The sequence below is a fragment of the Podarcis vaucheri genome (genome assembly GCF_965113315.1).
Source record: "Podarcis vaucheri genome assembly, chromosome: 6".
In the NCBI taxonomy this organism is placed as follows: domain Eukaryota; kingdom Metazoa; phylum Chordata; class Lepidosauria; order Squamata; family Lacertidae; genus Podarcis; species Podarcis vaucheri.
This window is the reverse complement of record NC_138764.1, coordinates 10,247,133-10,261,006: the sequence shown is the minus strand read 5'-3', so window position 1 is coordinate 10,261,006 and position 13,874 is coordinate 10,247,133. Positions and strand designations below refer to the sequence as shown.

General features: G+C 37.4%; 1 protein-coding gene across 2 annotated transcripts in view; it reads right to left on the bottom strand.

The window, feature by feature from the left end:
• Positions 1 to 1,404: 1,404 nt before the first annotated feature.
• RALGPS2 (Ral GEF with PH domain and SH3 binding motif 2) overlaps positions 1,405 to 13,874 on the bottom strand; it is a 99,727-nt gene continuing 87,257 nt past the window's right edge. For both annotated transcript variants that reach the window (XM_082229081.1, XM_082229082.1), the window contains 4 exons: positions 12,951 to 13,043; positions 11,778 to 11,883; positions 10,408 to 10,499; positions 1,405 to 7,682 (listed from right to left, as the gene is read on the bottom strand). In XM_082229081.1, coding sequence (XP_082085207.1) covers positions 7,653 to 7,682; positions 10,408 to 10,499; positions 11,778 to 11,883; positions 12,951 to 13,043 — 321 coding nt within the window. In that variant the 3' untranslated portion in view covers positions 1,405 to 7,652. The remainder of the gene's footprint in view (positions 7,683 to 10,407; positions 10,500 to 11,777; positions 11,884 to 12,950; positions 13,044 to 13,874) is intronic.

The window sequence follows — 13,874 nt, the reverse complement described above, 5'->3', positions numbered from 1 at the left end:
AGGGCCAGTGGTTAGTTTCAGCAGCATCTCGAGCTGAACAAGCTAATTGCATTTTGTGCCTCACATTGTTCCTGCCCTGTGGATGACCTACTTGCCTGATGGCTCCTTGACACATGACGTCAGATGACCGACAGGTGAGTGGGCCTGCCCAAGTCTCAAAAGTTTGCCCATGGGTGTGGTGGGGAGATAAAGACCTCACCCACAGGGCCAAAAAGATTCTCCACTCCTTTTCTTAGCTAAAATCATCAGCAGGACTCCTCCAAAGCAGCTTCACTGGCAAATTGCACCCTATTGCTAATATTAGAACTTCCTGAAACTTGTTATCATCATTATTGCTGTCATTAAGATAAGTTCTGAGTCAAAATGGTCCGTGTTTTATGCTCATTTTAAAAGGTTCAATTTGTGTGCATGTGTATGATGTATATATTATTTTCTTGCTGTGTTTGTCTTGGTAACACTGCCTGTATTTGATCGTTTATTGTCAGCAGACCAAATAAACTGAACATGACCAAGAGGTGTTGATGAGGCAGCTGTGGGATCTCAAAAACATTCCCAGTACTGCTTTGCAGTGATTTTCCTTGTTTAACAGGGAAGCCACAAATGTGATCAACGTCTTTATCTTCTGGAAATCATACAATTGATTCCAATGTCCTTAACACGCTTAACTGGCTATAGGTTTTTGTGCCATCAGTAAGATGATGGGCCCAGAGATTTTTCCTTGTCATATATCTCAGGTATATGACTTGGGAGATTAAAATGCCAGTCGCTGCTTATAGTCAATCACAGCAATATCTCCAAGAGCTCATTTCAACAAATTCACATTGTGAAAGGTTTGTGACAAGTCTGTTGAATTGTCACTTAGAACCCAGCATTCACATTTTCAGTGATTTGACTCACTGACCATATTACAACAAGGGTACAATATTCTGGTGCTGTTTGGGAACAATTCAGAGGGTGGGCTATGATTGATGAAAGCCCAACATTGCTTCTCCTAGGGAAGAGGATCACCCTGTGGAAAAGTACTCTTAGCTGCTCCCAACTTTGTTGCCCTGGAAACTCAAAACACTTGGGGTATCTTGCATAAGTGCTCCAAGATAATGCTTTTTAAAGTTTGCTTCAAGATTATGAAGGAAGCTAGAAGAGACTTGAGGGTTTAGTACTTGTAATATTTTAGAAAATTAATTAGATGCTTCATGCTTTTCTGCTATGCTGCTTAACACCCCAACCAATTTGCTCATTTTAGTTATTGGCAATAGTATATTCCCATTTTGCCTCTTCTGAAAGCCAGCTTGTTACTGCCAAATTTCAGTTGATCCAAGGTGCACTCCATTTAGAGAAAGCTGGCTCCACACTCAAGACTTGCTGCAATAGAAATGTGAGTATGTAAAACGACAATGCACGTGGTTGAAATTTTAAGTTATTTATTTCAGTAGGAAAATTCTATTTTTAAGTCCATACTTGTAGCCATGTTGAAATAGCTAATGCAAACACGCAGTTCAAAATGCACGCACGCACGCACACACACACACACGTATTAAAAATCGGGAGGAAAAAGGACAAGGAACAGCGAAACTGCACATCACTCATTGAGATCATAGTGCATTCAACCTCAATCAAAATGGTGCTTCAGGTCAACAGGGAAGAACCTTCATTAAAAATGGCTTGTGTTTTGCATAATGTGGACTTTGCATCTCTTTCTTTCTCCCCCTCCCATAAATTAACTTGTAGTAGGTTATGAATAGCATAAGCAATAAATTAATTTGTAATTCAGCATTCCAGGAATAGTAGTAATTATTGAATTTGGACATTGCTGAACAATCCAGAAGGAAAGCATCTTTCTCCTTATTTCTCCATTGCACAAAAGAAATATTTTTGGCTTCTTGGTTGTTCAACAAGGCCAAGATTCAAGAACTATCCCAATATGGACAGCAGCTTCCTTCATCTATACACAACCTTTCACAATGAGTCTCTTATGATATTGCAATATCCATTTCTAGATGTGAACATTTACTTTTCACAACCTGTAGCTGTCAACCGCTTGCACTATCATATCTGAGGTTTAGACTTAAAAATATATTCGGTTATGATTCACATAGGTGTGGGGCTGTGGGGGGAATATAACAGTTTCCTCAATATCTGAAGAAATAACAATTGTTTCATGAACATAGCCTTCAGTTTTATTTATTGAGTTAGTTTTAGTCAAGTTTAATTTTGTTTCTCAAAACCCCAGTACATCAAAGCTTAAAGACAAATGTGTTACGTTACTTACCAAGTTTTGCATAGGATTTTTCCCCGATGACTTCCATACATTGATGTACTTTTTAAAAAGGGAACATGCTTTCTGTACGAATGAGTTCAAATAACACAATAAACCAAAAAGGGGGGGGGATGTTCCAATTTCTTTATGAGTGCCAATAGGTGACTGAAAAAACCCAATGAAAATATTGAAATGCTTTAGAGATTATTTATATTTAGGTAACGGGAGTTCAGATGTGACCTGGTCTACCTTAAAACCTTAGGTTGCTAGTATGACAGAGACATTTCAAACACACAGCATCACGGAGTGCTCAGTTCGTAATTAGGTGGAACTAGCTTAAAAGCCCATATTGTGTGATATCCAGAGCTGCTCTTTTAAATGACTCAAGGGCTCACTCCCTCCCATGGTGCTGATGAGAGTTGGACCTGGCTGCCCTGAACTGCCCAGCTTACCATAGGACCTTACCACCTAGCAAAGGTCTGAATTGTCATCCAAATCAGCTCTATGCTATTGTTCAAAAAACTTGAGAATGGAATGAATCAAAACCGCCGGGTCCACTATATACTAATACTGAACTTCAAAGCAAAAGGAAGGCAAGAACAACTGAGTTATTATACTGACTATTCAAGCTTCAAGGAGGCTTCCATGGGGCTCCTTCAAAAAACAAAACAAAAGACAATTTGCATGAATGGGGTAATGCATGGGAATAGTGATGGTTCGCTAGCCCAGTTGGTCTTCAAACAGGTAATTAAGGCACTGGCAAACATCTTATGCAGATATGTTGTGCCCAATGATGGGCAGGGAATGGCATTCTGCTTTGAAGGGACATTTTGTATCTGCTTATCATTTTTTAATTGCAGCTTTTAACCTTAGACACAAGCCATTTTTAATGGAAGGGAGGGAGCAACTTGCAAACAGCAAACTATTAAAAAGGGTATTTTTTTTTCAGGGAAATGAAAACTGGCTATTTCGTACCAGTTTTAGTGTTTTTCATAGCGGCCAGCATACCAAGTGAGAAAAGTAGATCAGGATTAATAACACTTAGGAATGAAAGAGAAATATGTACAAAACATTGAGAAAAAAGATGCAACTGGAAAAATCACCTCATGACTGAGCTTGATTTGAAACAGATTTGTGTGTCCCTGGCTAATACACAGGGTTATAGGAATGTGTTTCAAAATTAGCAAGTAAACTGTGAGTTTTGCTTCACAATATTCTTTACACCAGTCTTTATAACTGGTGGTGGTGTGTCTCTAATAGCAACATTCGCAAACAGGCATTTACAGTTCAGGTGTAACCCGCAAACTATTTATGCAAGCAATTTCAGGGTCATTTTTCTTACAATCTCCATGTAGGGAAAAATGTGTGAATCAAGATACAGGTACAGTGCTTGCATCAATTTCCCCTGAATCCACACATTTTCCCATGTACATTGACGTAATTTCCATGGAGGAAAAAGTCACGTGTGAAGTTGTCCTCACCTGTGGTTTCATTACAAAGATTTTTTTTTTTTTTTTGCTGAAATATGCCAGGAAAGGAGTCTGATGACATTAAACAACTTACACACCACTGCCCAATTGCAAATGAACAGGACAAGAACAAAATTATCCGGGAGGGTAGAATGAGTGAAAAAACTAAGTGAAACACCATGTGAAACAACTGATCCCTAAAGTTTATTGCATGGAAAGTGAAGAAATCTGATATATTTGAACTTAAGCTTGATAAATTCGGTTAAGGAGTGCTTGTCTAATCAAGGTGTTGATAACAGCACTGTGAAAAACAGGCACAGTAGGAGGAAGGTATTCCGTATTTGTTGTATGATTTTCAACCTTAATAAGGGTGGTTTTTTTAGATTTTAACAGGATAATTTTACTCTTTTGAATTAAACATTCCTTGTAGGAAACTTCAAAACATCTTATTAAACATCTTACCAAATTGTAAACTAAATTACTGTAGCACAATCCATTTCCTTTTTACAAAGTGCTCACAGAAATCGGCACATAACTCAGAGAGTGTGAACTATTGTGTGAATCGTTTTGTTAAAATCAAAACATCACTTATTCAAGATACTAAGACTACTTGACTGGTTTTAGGTGGAATAATAAAAACATAGAAAAATATATATATATTTAGCAACCAGTATCTGAGGTCATAGGAAAAACCTGAAGTGTTTTCAATTTATCACTGTCAAATAAATTTGACAAAGAATTCCTGCTACTGTTAAAATTCACACAGGTAGATTAACATTTTTAAAAGTTACTTGTGATAACAAGCAATTAAAATGCCTCATTCAGACACAGATTGGTTTAATATTTTTTGGATGGGAGCCTTGTTTTAAAAGCCATTTGTTTCAAAGTAAATAAATTTAATGGAATTCATAGCAATGTGGTGTGAAATTTTACATCACAGGATTTAACACAATGCCTTTTGAATCATACTGTAGTAATTAATTAGTTCTTTCTACTGATAGTATATTTAAAAGACTATTCATTTACAAAAAGAAACTATAAAAGAAATATTATAAATCAAGCCTTTTTTTACCTCAAATTTTTGGTAAACGGGGGGAGGGGTGTAGTAACATGTGGCTATATGTAAAAAGATGTAAAAAGCTTATTTTTGACAATTTGACCACCTCATAAAACTGGAATGGCTCAGTAGTTGTGCGTAATATTAAGACAATCTAAGTCCATGTAATGTATCGATCATGTTAGTTGAAACCTATGAAATTGTCACAACTCTCTCTGCTAATTCTCATAAACCAGAGAAAGCAGTTTCATTTTCAATCAAAGCTTTCTGATAAATATATTATATTTGAAGCTGGATAAAAGCATTGGCAAAAGGTAGTCAGGACTGTTTGCCAGCTTTTAATACTGTCTTTCCTATCTTTTGAAACTTGCTGTATGGATATAAGAAAAGGCTGTCAACCTGGTTTAGTTTTGAGTCAATCTGTGGGATCATTGTGTGTGCGCTGCAGTCACAAAAACAATAAATCTCCATTTAACGTAGATTTTGATGTGATGAACTGGTCTCATGAACACTACAAAAGGTTTTCTAGATTGTAGCTAACCATATCCTTAAAAGACTTCAAAACTAATTCAAAACTAATGTACTGTGCTATAATTTGGACAGAATATTGAAAAATCTCACAAAGACCCATTTAGTGTGCCACAAACCTAATGAAGGGGGGAAATATAATGTGAATTGGCCCTCTGTCTTTTGCAAACCTGCATAATATAAAGGGGTTCCCAGTTGCATCTCTCTACTCATAAAAACATGAAGAACAAATATGGTTAGCCTGCAATGTATCTACACAATTGTTTTCTCTCTTTCTCTTAAAAAAATAAAAATTCCACAGGATTACCTTCCATAATACTAAGTACATACATTTATAGTGTTGTGTTGAAGTTGTTTTTCATTTCTTTTTTTATAAAAAAAGCTTATTCTGAAAAGAAACATGTAGTAATTTTAAAAAGGAAAGTTGTGCAAATTCTGTACAGTAATACTGCTGGCTATGAAGATGTCTCTCTCTCTCTTTTTTAACGAAACACCCAACATGGGTTATTGTGGGAGACATGTAAACTAAGTGACACAGAACAAGCAAGTGACATAACACCACTACAAGGTCAGAACTGAGCATTCATTCCTCATGGAGCAAATATTCAAAACCTGTTAATGTTATTATGGGAAGAAAAAAGGAGCAGATTCAAATGTCAATCACTTAGAAAGATGAACTTATATTTGCAGCTTCAGAGCAACTTTCATGTCGTTATTATTCTTTTCCTTTGCAGACAGCTGCCAGTCTCTGCCCTATTCTAACTAATTAGGGGGAAGCTCTTTGGAAAATTTGGGCTCTGGAAGGATGAGCCAGCAAAATTCTACTCTGAAGCAGATAAAAATAAAAAGATTGTTACTCATCTGTGAATAAACAAGCATAGAGCTAACGCATGATAATCTGCAGAATGAATACAATCTTTTCTCTTATTAACTAGACTGCAGTGCTGTGGTATATTCCTACTTGCCCTGTTTTCATTTGATTACCATCATCGGAAGGTTCTGAAGAAGCCTCAAAGCATTTCAGAAAAGAACCACATGCAAAAAAGAAGAGAAAAGAGAGACGCATCTTTGAAATGCAATAATTTTCCACAAATGTGGTCAAAAAGTGTAGTTGCACATTTAATTTTCATGTAGGAAATAATCCACTCTTTAAATTTTCATTCTATCAATGCTTTCTCTCATGTCAAGTTCTTACTTTTCTTGGTTATGCTGAGAGTTGCATTTTGTGAGCTTTTGCTACGGAGATCTGATTTCTATATCTGATAGGGAAGAGTTCAGTGTAACTCAGAATTCCAAACTACAAATACAGGCATTGTGCGTCTCAATCTGCAAGAAGAGATGTGAAGTAAGACTGTCACTTGTAAAATGTTATCAATGCAACAAAAGATGGGGCTTTAAACGGTAAACAGGCCTGTTGAAAAGCTTTACAATGCATTGTTGGGGAAATAAAAGAGTGTCACCCATTTGAAAATACACTGAGGAATAAAGGCTCAGTTCTGACCTGATGATATTTCCCAGAGCTTGCTTTACCAAATCCTGCAGACTATTTCTATCAGGAAATTTACAACCAAGAACTCTGAAAAAGGAGGGTGTGGTGTTTTAATGTTCAGCTGTTGTGCCACTTGTCGGAAAGAAAATCCCCATATACAGTACTAGGTTCCACAAAGACAGTGCTTTGAGAAAAGAGAATAAACTTGCATATATTACATTTATCACATTCTAAGCATAAACAAATAAAACAGTGATGCCAATTATCTGAGCCCCCAAAGAACTGATATGGAGGGATACAAGTATAGTGACTGCACATTCTTCAAGAACACACAAGCTATGTCCTTGCAAACCTGCCCATTAACACAACCCTTAAGCAGTACGAGGTTTCCTTTTACAAAGAAACAAAGGTGGACTTTTAAATTCAAAGATAACAAAGTTAACACAAATGCGAATGAGCTACATCTGATTTAACCTAAGCACGGCACCGCCAGAGGTTTCTTTCTTTCTTTCTTTCTTACACACACACACACACACACACACACACACAGAGTATTTGGTGTTTCATGTTGGGTTTCCTGTCATTCTTTAAGGCAGTGGTTTCCACAGGTCGATTCAGAAAATATTAAGCAGCAACATGGTCCATGGCAGTTCCTCTTGCACTTCCATCCCCTGAATTCTTAGTATGTTTTTTTGTTCAGTACTTCAGAGATTTGAAACTCTGTTTACCATCTTTGTTCTGGCACAGAAGTATAACTGGGGCATGTTTCCGCCAGAACCTCCATCCTCAAACTAGGAGATAGGCGGACAGCATTCAAAAGTGTCATCTTCGTTCATGTTTTGAAGAAGTTTGTCACTCAAAAGTCATCAAGTTGGCAGGAACCTAAAAACATATGCAATGGTTTTGTAAGATTTCTAGGTTATAGCTCAGCTCTGGTGCAAAAAGCAAACAATGGCTTCCTGCGAGGAATGGAGAAATCTGTCAATCTTGGTTTTGCTCAGTTTCTCATCTTTTAAAATCTTAATTCAGTTTGTCACATTTTCACATCAGTTTGTGGTGTTTAGTTTTAAAAGCTCTCATGAAAATTCACCAGCATTTTCAGTGTACATTTCTTCAATTTTTTGCTGATGTAATTTTTGTAAATTATTTTCACTAATAGATGCCTTTCAATCTATATTTTCCCCAATATATATATTTTAAAACACCTTTCTGTTAGATAACTGCAACACAAAATTCAGAGAAGTACGAATTCCAAACTCCATGTATTGTTTTGGGGAAAGCAAATTAGGTAGGTTTGCATTAAAATGTGAATCAGTCTCGCCTCCATGCCTGCTTCCTGACGTAAAAAATAAACCTTAAAGTATCTTATATTTTGGGTATCATCTCCAAAGGCCTGTGAGCTGGAGACTGCCCACTACTGTACAAGTTGGCTTGCATGTGAGGAAAGATATAAACAAATGTCTATTTTGTTTTCTTGCTTGCTAGCAGAATTTGTGGCCTGAATTAGGCAGAATATAAGGGGGTAGTCTCTTCCCCTTGCTCAGGCTGGAGTTGGAGTCAATCCATGACTATTCCTGAAGAGCACCTGTGTCTCTTGATAGGATAGCAACAATAAATGTTATTCGACTGGGTGTTGTTGTTTTGCAGTTAAACAGTGATCTTATTCAGAAGCCAATTTATTAGCCTTGCTGAGACTATCACTCAGTCATTCACCGCACCACGAAAAATCAAAGGATGCTCCTCTTCATATTCTGAACTATAATTTACTGTAAGAGCATAAATTCAATGATAGACAGTCCTGGACAAAGGAAGGAATAACAGATGTTCTCTGGGCAATCAAAAAGTTATTTTCTTTACCACTGGAGAGCTACACATTTCCATAAGGTCAAAACAGAAGTGACTGTAGGAATCCATTATTAGATTGCTCTTCCTAGTGAGATCCAAAGTTGAGGCACAACCAGTTGCAACCTTCCTAATTTCTTTGAATTCGAATAATTTTTCCCTCTGCAGAGTTTGAAGGCTGGTCTGAAGTTATAACAAGCCTCTCTGAAGGGTCGCACCCAGAGCCAATCAGCTGACTGGTACTGAATGCATGACTTCAAGGAGATTGTAGTAAATCAGTTGATTGGCAGTTGTAGCAACCTCCTTTAAACTTTGACAGATGTCAATTGGTTAACATCACTATGATAGCAGATGACTCATGTGGGTGGCCCCACCTACCAGTCAAAGTTGGCCTGAGGGGGGTGGGGGTTTAGGAATCTGGCCCCCTGATTGGATCTAGTTCCCCACTCACAATGTAATCTAATGCCTAATATTATTTTCTGAAAGATTGTTTCTAAATTGAGCAGAGCCACTTCTTAGGTATTTTATACAGACACTGGGAAAAGATATGCATTTAACATGGCATAGTAACTTTCAAATTTCACAAAAGGGGCAGAAGGGTAAAGGTTATCCGCTCTGGACGTCTTGGCCTTGGTTTACATCTCATTCCTTTGAGTGCTGGATATGTATGTAGTAAGGAGTGATGTCTGCTAGCAAAAAATATTGATATTGTGCTCATGGAAAAGAACTATACTACTACACCTTTCAGCTGTACTAAGTCTATGTTTGTGTGCAAGTGGAATAGACTTGTGGAAATGCAATGGGACCCCTTCCTCATTTCCTCCTCCCTGCAGCCTCAAAATCGGAAACAAGTGGGTTGGGGGTCCCAGGGTATAGTATGAAAGCACACGAGGCCAGTAGCTTGCTGAAACTGGGTCTGGGAATGGTTAGGGCTTGGATGGAGGACTGCCTTGGAGTCAAAAGTTTGCTGCTTTGGTTACATGGTGGCAGAAAAGCACAATATAAATGTAAGAAAACTAAAATTAAATAACCATGTAAGTGGAGCACATTTTGAGGGAATTAAAACAACATAAACATATCTAAAGCAAAGCATGATTTCTAGAATTGTAAGCTACAGAACAGATTCAAAGCCACAATAGTTATACAATGGTGAGCTTTTAAAGATAAATTGTGGAGGGCATTAAGAGTGGGTAGGAAGGGAGAGTTTCACATGGCATAAAATCTGAAAAAAGTTGAATATAGTAATCTGACAATTATGAAAGATATATATTTATATACCTATCCATTCCTATGAATTACTTCTTAATTTTCCTTGGGAAATGGTGATTCATGTAAATCTTTAACTTTGTTTTCATAATCTTGCTCAAGGCCCTCAAAGCAGACTTTATTTTTTATTTTATTTTTAAAAAACCTCTAATGCAATCAATAGGAGCCATTTATTGCTTGGACTGTATGAGGAAATGTGACACATTGCCCTAATGCTGCATTTTTGATTGCTTGTGTATTTAAATGTGTCCCAGGGGAAATAAATGCAGACCAGGAACTCATTTTTACATGCACGTAACATGCACTCATTGTTTTAAGCTGCTAATTAAGAGATATATGAAGCTACCTATCTTCAGTAATGCCAGGAGCTATTAGAAGAGAACTTTATGAGAACTGAACAATGGTTATTCAGAGCAAGACTGAAGACTGACTTTTGTACAGAATTGTTTAATATTTAGCACTCATTGCTAGTTGCCAAAGCAGGCCATAATTCCCTCACCTGTTGTCTGTTGCTTTGGCAGGCAGCACTCAGATGCTTAAACCACAGCATTGCATTCATTCTGTTACCCGCTTGAAACTTGTATGAGTTCCCTAAATTACAAAAAGAGGGAGAACTTTCTATCACGAATAACAGACTTCAAGTTAAGCTCTTAAAAATGAATAAAAGAATGCAAGAAATGGGAAATAGAAAAATGCATATTAATGTATAGTCGTAATATGAAAGATACCACATATTTAAACAGAATCCCACCAAACATGGCCCTGAGTGGTGTATGGTACTTGAAAGGCCGGACAGACATTTTTATTTAAATTGATATGAACACAAAAATGAAAATATCTACCTGCCAAGTAAGGGGTGCTGTAATCACATGTCTAATATTTCACTTAATGCAATAGAACCCTTTAAAATGTGAGCTCTCTACTCAAAAGAGGAGGGAGAAGCTATCCACTGAGCAGTCAAGACCCTCCTGAGGTTCAAATTCCTGGCATACAAATCAGGAGCTCTTGAGCTGATTAGGTAATTCCCATCCAGTCTACCTTTTCACATTCTGGATTCTGGCAATATGGGGTTGAGAGCTTGATGGGCAAAGCAGTAACTGTTACATCTGCCTTGACTTGTCCTGCACGATGAAGAACTCAAACTCACAACCCCACTTCTGTCCAAGGCTTTAATGCGCAAATCACATTGGTATATAAGGCAAGTTAAAGGTTGCAGGATTCAGCATTGAAACCACTAGTATGGAAGGCTCAAGAACTCTAGCTTTCAGATCACTTGCAGTCAGAATTTCCCCTGCTGCTTCTCAAAAGCAAGGGGAACAGATTTTTTTTTTTAAAAAAATAAGGTAATTCCTTGAGACATTCCTTGAGATAAAAGAGCCATGAATTGTTTTAGTAATTAGAATTTAAATTCTTTTCAGCTACAATGCTACCCTGAAGAAATACTTCATATAAAGTTTAACTTTAAAAATAGCAACGCCCTGGAAAGCAGACTGGAAAAGTCACACAAATATTTGGGAACAGTTCTGAGCTAATTTATTTAATGTGGTTGTTTCTGCTTCTATAGTATTTTTCCTGAATGGTTTAACTATCTGCAAGCCACCCTAAAATCCAATCTTGGACTGTAACGTTAGATATTACATTTTAAAATATGAAAAAATTCCCTCAAAACATTTCAAAGTGTCCAAAAAGACAATAAAATATCTCTATAGTGCACATTTACTTTTGCTGTCCAGTGTTTGTATGCATTTTATTCTCCTGAGGTTCATTTGCTTCCATAATTAGTGGCAAAAAGGCAATAATCCCATTGTCCCAAGATCACCCAGTGTCCACAATCATACGGGAATCTACCAAGGATATTCAGTCACTGACCTTTCTCAGAATCTGTGAGCAGGAAGAGATCTGGATGTTCTGGGTCATCAGCCATCATGACCATCCATCCCACGACAGATACAGTCTTATTTGGGGTAGATTTGAACTGGAGGAAAGCAGGAAGCAACGAACAAAACCACGTTAATGGAAAGAGGAAAAAACAAACAAACCACAAGATATGCATTAAATGCTGCAACACAGAACAAACAGCACTGGCTTTTTACATCATTAATGCAAAATAGATGTTAAAAGCTGAACAGAGATGTTACATGTTACATTTTAAAAGTCTGCCTCTCCAATCCAAACATAATGTAGAATTCTGATTTTGCATGAGTGAAAAACAGATGACAGAAAGGATGTATACAGCTACTACCAGAATTGGCAATAGGAATTGGCTTTTCAATTTGTCTGAAATCAATTGAAGACTTCTTTCTTACAATGCTCTGCTTCAAATAAAAGTTATTGGCCATTTGAAATCAGAGACGAACAGGACTCAATTTGAGGAAATCAGTTTGTGTACACATTTTGGGATGAGTGTGACTTTAGTACCCATGCTTTAGGGACCTGAAGAATTTAAATACCAAGGAAATGTACCATTGCAGAATCATCAGACTGGAGATTATCACAATGGCTGCTTTACATTGTTTAGTAGCTACAGTATACATTGTGCATGGTATGCAAGCTTTGTATACTAAGACAGATCCAGCTGAACTCAGAAGGCTGCTTCCAGAGCATTTCAAGTAGGAAGATTTACAGAGTTTGGAATTATTTTTCAAGACTGCTGTTCAGCTGAGTTGGCAGCAGAAAATCAAGATGGAGAGGCTAAGAGAGGGAACTAAGGGAGAAAAGTAGGCAGAGCAGCAAGTATCCAGACAGCAGCAATGGTTAACCAGAAAGCAGCAGTGAAAACGTTTGTAGTTGCAGTGTTCCCAATGAAAGGAGAGAAGAAAAAATGTTAACCCTGCTGTCGGGGAAAAAAAAGGCAAAATACTGTCCTGGAAAAAGCAAGGTAGCTAAACTATCATCTCTAGCGGTGAATAAAGAGCATGAAAAGGTAATTAAGAGAATGCATGTTGCATATTAAAATATCTATAATATCTGTTTGATTCTATCTAGCCCTCTGGATGAAGATCATAAATATCACTGGGAGATGTAGTACAATGCATTGCATACATGTTTTCTTTCTGTCGCCTTCAAGGACTTTGCGGCATAGTAGAAAAGCTGAGTTCCAGACAGAGCTGCCCAGTATTTTGTCCAAGATGCTACCTGCAAAAGCAAAGAGTCATCAGATTAATACCTTTAAGAGGCTAAGGCAGTTTCATTTTCATTTTATTTCTTCAGATTTTTTCACCCCAGCCCATTTCAAAGGGGTCTTGAGCAGGGCAATACTTTCAAAACAAAGACATTCCAAGAAATAAAACAAAATACAACAATATCTTATAGATTGAAATGATGTTCTACTTTTCAGCCTAGATCACTAAAGAAATGGGTCCGGCAAGTGTTTCAAAAACAAATGCTTCGTATAAATCAAATCACTTCCGAACTTTGCCGCAGTGAGCCTCCTCAAAGGCAAATCAGCATAGCAAGACAGACCCCTTGGTAAGTAATCCACATTTTGTGGTAATCCACATTTCTTCTCAGTCTAGGAACGAGAAAACTATGAGAAAATAGGGAGAGCAATGTGATGTGGGGCAAACACACAAAGAAGAGAACTTCCTTTCTAAAAGCTGGGTTTCCACACTAATGCCCGGCAGAAGCACCACAATTTATGGAGGGAAACACAAGCCCCTGTGCTCTTTTTCAGCAAGTCCCCTCATGCTTCCTTTTTGTCCTTACTGTCTCGTTACAATCCATACAATGTTCTAATCAAGTAAAACTGGCCTGGAGGCAAAATGTACTTATGCATTTCCTTAAAAAAAATGTTACTTAATTTGAGAAGCACAGATGCAACCAAATACTGACCGCCCAAATTAAACAAGCTAGCACCACCATGTTAGCAAAAAAAGGAAGGGGGAAAAAAAGGTAAAGGTATGCAAGAATCATTAAGCAAAAAAGAAACCTATTCATTATCTAAATTTAGAGCAAGTATAAATATAA